Raw genomic sequence first — 10,000 nt, 5'->3', positions numbered from 1 at the left:
GCACGTACGCACGTACACACGCACGCACGCACGCACGCACGCACCCACACACCTACACCCACACAACCACACACCCACATCCACACCCACACGGCGTGGCATTGAAGTCTAAATCAGTAATAACTTATTCATGAAGAGCTATTTGCTTGAGAGAATAATTTATTTCGGTGGATGCCTCTTTAAGGGGCCACGCAACAAAGCTGCGTCCTTGAGGGAGCGTCGTGTCGCGTGCTAGAGCACCCTTTGATCAGAGCAGTGGAAGTTGGTTGTAGATACGGCGGGTGACTGGGGGAGAGGAGAGAGGAGAGCTCTCAGACAAGGGGACCTTACCATTCACGTTAATGGGTTTTGAAGACTTTGAGCGTACCTCCTGGACATCATGTCATCATTCTGACAGAGTCGTTTTATTTTTTGTGTGTGTGTGTGTGAGTGTGTGTGTGTGTGTGTGTGTGTGTCTGTGTGTGTGTGTGTGTGTGTCTGTGTGTGTGTGTGTGTGTGTGTGTGTGTGTGTGTGTGTGTGTGTCTGTGCATGTGTGTGTGCGTGCGTGTGTGTGTGTGTGGGTGCGTGTGTGTGTATCTGTGCATGTGTGTGTGCATGTGTGTGTGTGTCTGTGGGAGAGGGCGGGGGGGGGGGTCTGGTTGGGAGGAGAGTGAGGGATAGACAAAGGGAAGATAGAAACACACTCCTGCCCTGTTTTGTTCAGAGCTGCTGCTGCCCCCTCGCCAATAAACATGCCTCGTCAATTAGTCAGCAATTAAATATAGATAAATATAGATAAGATACCTTTAAAGCAAAAGGCTGCAACATTACTCACTCCTCCCAGACTAATGTTTGGATAGTAGAAACGTACAAAGACTTTCCATCCTTCGGTTTAGAGAAAGTTCTAAAGATTTTCTCTAAACCCAGCAGTTGAAATATCAGCTTATCCAACCCTCTACCTTGCCTAAGACCTGCTCGGTTCTTTTGAAGCGCCGTGCCTCGCGTCACTGACACACACACAGGGCCGTACGCCTGCACGCCGTACGGAACCTCCGTTTAAGGGATAAGAAGATTCCGGAGTCTCTTTTTTTTTATCAGTGTGGAACTTACACGTCTGTTCTGTGCTCCATTATTACACTCCGTTCTCACTACAGTTGACGGAGGCTGTAATCTGTCCTCTAAGCCTGGCCTTTCCCCTCCCCTCGCTAACACGCTCCCCAGGTCTGTCAGGGACACTGCTTTATCGGCACTGATGAAATAACTTAATTCACCGCCCACCTCTTAAGACGTGCCTTATAAAAAGTTCCATATATATATGTTTTTATGTGTGGGTGGGTGTTGGGAGCGGGCCTTTTGATTCCTACACGTCGACGTTAGCACATCCCACGCTGGGATGCTCGTAACTCGCACATTTCCCCTCGCCACCCGGAGATCCGTACGACGCGGCGGGCGGGCGGGCGGTACCGCGTGTTGCTGTCGAGAGGCGGAGGACACCCTGTCACTCCGAACGTCGCCTCGCTAAGTCGACGACGCTGGAACGAACGGCGACGACAACGACATTAACATAAAAATAATTGATACGGTGGCGTTATCTGGAACCACTCCGGTTGCTTGGTAGCTCATCCGGGGTTAGCGGGTTACTTCAGCACGATACACACACACACACACACACACACACATAAACATGGCGGTGTGTTAGGAGGCTAAAAGAGAGGAGTTGTAAGGAAAGGGGACAGTGCGTTTTAGAGGGGTTAGTAGAGGCAAACAAACAAAAAAACACAGTCTGGCTGTAGTTGTCGGACTCACCACGAAGAGGTTCCGGAAGTTGGCCAGGTCGCCGAAGAACTCCTCCACGCTGAGGGAGTGCGGGTCGAAGGCGTAGTAGCTCCCCATGCTGTCGTACAGCTTCTGCATGTTCTTGTGCATGGTGGACAGCTTCTCGTACTGCTCCCGCGAATGCTTGGAGAAGCCGTGAGGGGAGGAACAGTCAAGGAACACACACACACATACCTTCAACAACAGAACCAGTTCCCACAACACCTACTGTACATGACACCTCGTCGTCATGATGCATCATCACACGGCAACAGACAGGCATACTTTGTTAGAACAACAAATGTTCCTTCCTGTGTGTGTGTGTGTGTGTGCGTGTGTGTGTGTGTGCGTGAGTGTGTGTGTGTGTGTGTGTGTGTGTGTGTGTGTGCGTGCGTGCATGAGTGCATGTGTGTGGGTGTGTGAGCACAGATTGCAGAAGAAGACCTGGCTTTCAGACGCAGGGGTCAAATCAACTAATGTACTGTCTCAACCCCCTCTCTCTCCGTCTCACTCTGGAAGTGAGATCGGCACAGTGTAGTACAGTACAGCGACAGGCCCAGCGGTAATAGAAATGGATGTCGTCGTTAAGGCGTAACACAGGCGGTTGTTGGAATAGCTGATTGCGGTGATTGTTCTGTTGGTTCTTTCCGAGGAGAGCGGGGGGTGGGGGGGGCGAGGGGGGTCAGGGTTGTTTTAACCCTGGCTCAGGCTGCACGGTGTAACTCACTGGGTAGATGAAGGACTTTCTCCGGGCGAACGGTTATTGACAGCCGCTGTCAGCGCTGTGTGTTATCTCAGCGGACACTGACCTCATGCAGATCCGCCCCTAGACGCTGCGCTGGGCCACGCGCTGTGGAAAACGAGCGTGACACACCTCCGCACGCGCGCACACACACACACGCACGCACCGACACCTCCACACACACAGAGAGGAAAGCACATACACACAGAACTCCACACACCTCCACACACACACACACACACACACACATATCTCCACACACACACACACACCTCCACACACACACACACACCTCCACACACAAAGAACATTTTTGTTTCTGTCTGGACTCGCCTTAGCCTCACTGTGCAGGTCACTGTCTGACACACACACACACACACACACACACACACACACAGGAGGATTATTGGCAACAGAAGCACTTCCCTCCGACATCCCTACTGTGCCATCAATCACTTACATAATCCTTTATCTATACGCCGCATCTGCATCTGTCAAAGGCTCAGCGCCGCTCTATAGGTGTGTTGTATGGCCGGGGTCGGACGGGGCCGGCGTGCGTATGAGGTCTGGTCTCGAGGCGGGCCCTGTGGTGTGTGTGTGAGCCGGGTCGTGCTGGGACCGGGCCCATGCCCAGTCTGGGTCCAGCTGAGAGCGGATGAAAGGAGGGCTGGCGGGAGAGGAGACAAGCTGGATTACCTCCCAGCAGGTCAGTGTCTCTGTAACCTCAGCCGCCCTGACAGGAACCAGGTTAGCGCCCACACAGGTCCACCCCAGACGGAATTATCTCTTTTCTTCTCTTTCTCATTCTCTCACTTTTTTGTCTGCCTCTCTCTCTCTCTCTCTCTCTCTCAGCGGTTAGAGAGGGCCCGGACAGAAACCGGAAGGTCGCAGGTTCGATCCCCGCTTCAGGAGGTAGCTGGAGACTGGAGGGTTACTGGCATCATATTGAAGGCATCCTACCGCCACTGCCGTTGTGCCGTTGAGCAAGGCACTTAAACCCCTAATTGCTCCAGGGGCACCTGACGGGGGCTGACCCTGTGACCGGAGACCAGAGCTCTGTTCTCCATAGATAATGTACTGTGCTGCTGTGCTGTGTGTGTGTGTGTGTGTGTGTGTGTGTGTGTGTGTGTGTGTGTGTGTGTGTGTGTGTGCTGTGCTGCTGTGCTGTGTGTGTGTGCTGTTTCGGGGCGGTGCAAAAAGATAATTTCCCCTCGGGAATCAATAAAGTATATTTTCTTCTTCCACTCTTTCTTTCACTCTCACTCTCTCGTTCTCTCTCTCTCTCTCTCTCTCTCTCTCTCTCTCTCTCTCTCTCTCTCTCTCTCTCTCTCTCTCTCTCTCTCTCTCTCTCTCTCTCTCTCTCTCTCTCTCTCTCTCTCTCTCTCTCTCTCTCTCTCTCTCTCTCTCTCTCTCTCTCTCTCTCTCTCTCTCTCTCTCTCTCTCTCTCTCTCTCTCTCTCTCTCTGTCATCAGCTCCCTTAAAAAAAAGCTACAGACTACAATCAAAACCTTGTTTTTAAATCCCCATCATCCCCAGCTCCACGTGTCACTCAGTGAGGTCTAGCTAAACTCCTGCTAAGGTCCTGATACACCCGTCCTCTTGTAGAGCTTGCCTCCCATTCACCAGCTGTCGATCTTCAACAGCAGGTTTGGAATCATGGAATAATACGCCTAATGATATTCCATCAAATCCAATAAACGCTGTCAGAAATGGAGTGCTCATTTAGTTTGCAGCGAACGTTTCACACTAACGCCCCCACTACATGTTATCTAAGAGTTTGGCAAACTTGCCGACATACATACTGCACTTCGAAAGCTGGCTGTGGTTTAAAACAAGCAAAGCTCAGACTACTCTACAAGCATTCTTAGCATAAGAACTATTCTTAACAGTGGGAAGAGATCATGTTGAGATTTGAGATAAAGTTCAGTGGCTGTGCGCTGTGAGTATGTGTGTGTGTGTGTGTGCGTTTGCATGTGTGTGTGTGTGTGTGTGTGTGTGTGTGTGTGCGCAATTTTCGAAAATAGCAACGGTTCTTGTCAATACCGTCATAAAACCGTCATAAATTGCTATATATAATAAACGCCTTAACCCTGTAAGGCCCCTGGTAGTAATATTACTACTTCACATTTAGCTATCCAAAAAAAGAAGTCTGGAAATGTTTTGCTTTTTTCAAACCACATTTACATAGTCAATGGGTCCTATTCTTTACCCTTGCAATGCTGTTGGTTGGTACATGTGTTATAGGTCCGGCTCTCTGACTATGAACTCACACAACCTACAAACTTTGCTTCAGGAGGATCTTTTATATAGGTTAGGGTGTTCTGGGGAGATGTATGTATTGTATTTCTTTTGGTCTGATAAGGAGGCAGCATAATAGGCTGCCCAGACAGTGTTACTTGAAGGAAGTGGACATTCAACTACATCCAAACAATACTGTCTGGCCAGCCGGATTCCCTTGACCTTATGCAGCAAGTGTAATGTTCGTCTTTGCTTTTCTGCGGAAAAAAGCAGTTTCTGGGACTACCATTGCAAATAAACATGACTGAACACTAGGACTAAGACATTCAGTTTTGTAAATACCCTTTTTAAAAATGTTTTTATTTTTGACTAGTGTAAGACCTGCATGAAGAAGGTGAAAGAGGAGCGAGCAGAATCAGAGATGACCGCCTTTTGTCGCGAGCCTGTAATTGACGGAGATGAAGATGCCCTTCTCTGGTGGAAATCAAACGGAGCCAGGCACTTTCCACTGATGTCGCGAGTGGGCCGGAAGTAGGCTCACCATCAGAGGAGTGTTCAGCACAGCAGGCAAAGTTGTTGTGAGTCTGTTACGTGCCCTGCTGAAGCCTGAAAAAGTAAACATGCCTGTTTTTCTGGTGAAAAACCTAGAATAGGCTTGAAGAATAGCCTAATGTTGTGGAATATAGGATACACTTTCATGCCCATTTTCGTTACTGCCGTTTTGGTTATGTATTGTTATTTTGTCATTATTTGATTAGCCTACTGGATGGTATACCCTGTGTTTTTATTTAATTTGTTAGTACTGGATGTACTGGATTGTCCATAGATTTGTTGTTAATTTCATTCTGTTTGGTTCCCAGACGCCGGAGAATTAATGTCATGTCCTTGCACACATTTTTTTACCTGCTGTATTTGCACTCAAGCTTTATATGTGTAGCTTTATAGACGTCGTTAATGTTGTTAACGTTTGCTATTCTGCTTCTGATGTGGTTCAGAGAATAAAACTGGAACATGAATCACATTTTTGTCGTTGTGTGAAAATAATAATAATGATACAGTCGTGATACGGTGGACCGCGGTTAAACTGTAAACCGCTGTTTAATTTGGGGACGTTTAACGGATTAAAAAATGTGATGCCGCACCGACCCTAGTGTGTGTGTGTGTGTGTGTGTGTGTGTGTGTGTGTGTGTGTGTGTGTGTGACAGGGCCTGGCTTCCTGCCTGTTCACACTGAGGTAGCTTCAGACCAGTGGAGGCTAGTTGTCTCTCACCAGGGACTGGGCTGAGGCTGAGCTGAGGCTGGGCTGAGGCTGGGCTGAGGCGCCTGTTATTTCCACATCAAAGACATGTCATATTGACAGAGCCTGACACCCACTGTCCTACAGCAGTGCCAGCATGTATCTTTCTCAAACAGCATCTACCTCTCTCTCTCTCTCTCTCTCTCTCTCTCTCTCTCTCTCTCTCTCTCACACACACACACACACACACACACACACACACACACACACACACGCACGCACGCACGCACACGCAGACACACACACACTCTCCCTCATTTTCTCCCTCATACACAGCTCTCTTATTCTCTCTGTTTTCCATCTCTTATTCACTCTCTCTCACTCATTCTCTATCACTCATTTCCATTCTCCCTCCTTTTTTCCATCGCTCCCTCCCTACGCTCTCGCCATCACACAAACACACGCTCTCTCATTCTCTTTTTCTTTGTCTCTCAATCTCTGTATGCTCTGTCTTCTCTTTCATTCTCTCCCCCGTTCACCCCCCCCCCTCCCCCCTCCCTCCCTCCCTCCCTCCCTCCCAGCTCTGAGAGAACTTTTCCGAGGACTGATCTGCGTGCTGCGCCTGTTGCCTGCGTCACCTGGGCTTCAAACAGCTCAGAGCAGAGAGAGAGAGAGAGGGGGTCTCAAGGTAAAGCTTAATGCAGCCTCCTTTGGCAGGCTCTGGCTGTTTGTCAGTCTCCTCTCCTCTCCGCTCTCTCCTTTCCACCAGCTGTCCTCAAAGGAGAAGGAACGCCTGCATTTCCTCTGCACTGCACCTCACTGAGCCACTGACGCAGAGCAACACCATTGTTAAGAGAGTTAGGCTACTCCGGACTGGCCGGCGATCACAGAGGCTACTGTACAGGAACTGTCCGCTTCGACCGCTAAGCATGACAGCATGCTGCACAATAACACCGTAAAACACACATACCGTCTCATTATTTCATGGTGTATCCTACATGAGAGTAGGAGTGTCATGTCTCTTTCTTTCTCGTAGCTGACATAGCTCTGGATACAACTGTCGGTTTGCCGGTATGCGTCAGGCATCGTTGCCATAACAATTGTGACCTTATTGACCTATCATCGACGGCACACATAACTCCAGAACGTGAGGTCTTCCCGTCTCACATAATATGTGTCACGGCTTGGTGGAAAGGTCTGCGTGTCGAGAATCGAGCCAAACAAGTCTTGTTGTGAAAACAAATATTTTTCCGTATTTTTTTTTCTCCATATGACGAAAATTGAACCGATGAAGATCCCACTCAATATGAACGGTACCGTAGCCTCGGGGCAAAAACCCAGAGGATGTCGATCAGCTATTTCCCACAAGCGATCAGGCTCCTAGGGAAACGCACTGGATCCACACTGCATTAACAATACATATTATGACCACCTGACTACTTGGTCACTTGGTCATTACCTACTTGAACTCTGTACTGCTCCATTTTTGCACCATATTGCAAAAATATTGACAGTGTGTCACATCTCACTCCGACCTGCACAGCATTTTTGCAAAACCTGATCCTGAGCTTTCCGTAATGTTGTTTACATTAAGAATGCTGATACGCCGATTTGCATTCTGCTGCTATCACCTATTGTATTATTGACGCTATTGTACAGATATTGTTGACTGTGTTTATATCCTGCTTATTCTTTATTGATTTTGTATTTCTGCCGCAATGCCAATGTCTGTATTGAATATGAACCCAATAACTCTACTCTTTGTATCCGTACATGGATGTAATAAAAGCAATTCTGATTACTCATATTTAGCAGCTTGTATGGATGCTGTATGCTGGAATGGTGCTGATCTGTAGATTTGCTGTAGAATAATCCTGTGGATTCAAATGATTTCACTACCCTACTTCGTTCTGTGCAGTATGTGTACACGGGGATGGCTTCAACAAGTACAGTGCACTATTCATGAGAGTCTATGAGTGGAAAGCATGCAAGTGGCCACACCTCTAACCTGAAATGTGTCTTAGAGAAAGACCAGGCGAGAGGTTCTGAGAGATAAGACCTTGATGAGAGTCACCGGCACTTCAGGTATTTGTCGTTGTCACTGTATTACTATGAGTACTACAGTACTATGACGGCTGCACATCCCTGGTTAATGTGATCACTCTATAACCTCTATAACCTACTGATGTTTACAATACTACCGTTGCACATACTGTATATTGCACATTTCACATGTCTCCTGATATAGCTTCTTTGATACTTCTGCACATTAGATTAGACAGTACATAAACTACCTCACTGTACAAGCTACCTTACTCTGTACATAGCTCATAACTGTATAATACCTCTAAACTAAACTGATGTTTACAATACTACCTCTGCACATACTGTATATTGTATAGATATCTATCACTACCATTCTTGTTTTATTTATATCATGTTCTTATATCACTATTTGCACTTTTGGTTGGATGCTAAACTGCATTTTGTTTTATAGTACTTATATATACTCTGCAATGACAATACAGTTTAATCTAATCTAATTAGCAATTCTATTTTATGAACATAGTAGAATTTCGTAAAACTTGTGTTGGTAACAGTGGGTAATCATTTTAAATGTACTTCCATTTTTATGACAGCTTTGATGGCCAGATGGGATGGGATGGACCCAAAGTCCCACTAGATGCATTATGGACTATAATGATAAATGCATACGCACGGACACAACATTATACTTTTTTTACTATTCTATTATTGTATTGCTCAATTGCATCTTGCCTTATGTATCTTTTCCTTTTGCCATCTTGTTTTCTCTCGCTGCTGCAATGTCGACTGAAACTGAAGTCATAAGAATTTTACTCTCTTGTACTTGCATAATGGGATGTAATAAACTTTTGGCACACATGCCAATAAAAAAATCATGAATTTTATTCAGCAATTTAAAAATGTCAGCCCTGCTAGTTTGTTTCCTGAGCGTTAGCTGACAACCCCACTGACAGATGACAGGTAGATAATGACAGGTAGTGTAATGGGGGAGTGGTTGTCCTGGGTGAGTGGTTGGGGGGGGGGAGTTAACCAGCTATTGTTCCCACCTGTTACCTACCTGTGAAAAGTGGCTGTGAAAACTTTGTTTGTTGATTTGGGGGTATCAACATTCAAATATGCATAACCTCTTCAACTAGCCCTTTCATAATGTGGAAAAAACTGAAAAATTACCGTGCCTTACTTGGGTACTTTTTCCATCAGGAAACAAGGGTCAAACACAACTCTCATTTTCGCTTTCAATTCTTCACAAAGTTCTCTGACCTCAAGCTTGTGAAACTTCCAGGAAGGACTTGAGCGTCAGTGTCCTCATTAGATTGGTTGGAAACGCGTCCAGTGTTTTCAACATCACTAAGCCATGATTAAGGGCTCTCATTTTTAGTACTGCAAAGTGACATCAAAATCATATCCAACTCAGACTTAGCTTGAAAGTACTCTAAAGTGCTTTTTTGGGACTCCCAAAAAATCTCAATCTCGGTCTGGTACTAAGAAACAGAAAAAACTAATAAACTAGCTTTTTTTTTTTTTGAAAAATATCCAACGTAAAAATAGATTTCAACGGCCACCGATGAGGACAGCCATAAATTATCTTGTTTGTTTACCTGTGTGCATGCGAGAGTTATTAAAATGGTGCATTGCTCTCTACAGCGTGGGCCAAAAAGCCCTCCTTAATAAATCTCCTTTAACCCAGTTCCATTAATGTTTATTTAATGCTTTTCAGACTGTATGTGCCTGTCGGACTCACACTAAGCCTACTCCCCCACCAGATCCTCCAGTCTCTGTATTCCCCTCACCCACGTTACCCCATCCTGAGAGAGGGATGGTGGGGGAGTAAACAACACATAGAAACAACCGAGTGAGTCCAACCGAGAGAGAGAGAGAGAGAGAGAGAGAGAGAGAGAGAGAGGGAGGGAGAGAGGGAGGGAGAGAGAGAGAGAGAGAGAGA

The 10,000-nt window shown here is 46.6% G+C and overlaps 1 protein-coding gene across 1 annotated transcript in view; it reads right to left on the bottom strand.

The window, feature by feature from the left end:
* Positions 1-10,000, bottom strand: part of diaph2 (diaphanous-related formin 2) — a gene marked incomplete at its 5' end in the record, with an annotated part of 433,487 nt that overhangs the window by 66,726 nt on the left and 356,761 nt on the right. Inside the window, one exon of the mRNA XM_080525622.1 lies at positions 1,787-1,951. Coding sequence (XP_080381748.1) covers positions 1,787-1,951 — 165 coding nt within the window. The remainder of the gene's footprint in view (positions 1-1,786; positions 1,952-10,000) is intronic.

The sequence above is a fragment of the Nansenia antarctica genome (assembly GCF_963989245.1).
Source record: "Nansenia antarctica genome assembly, chromosome: 3".
Lineage (NCBI taxonomy): Eukaryota > Metazoa > Chordata > Actinopteri > Argentiniformes > Microstomatidae > Nansenia > Nansenia antarctica.
This window is presented reverse-complemented; position numbering and strand designations above follow the sequence as displayed.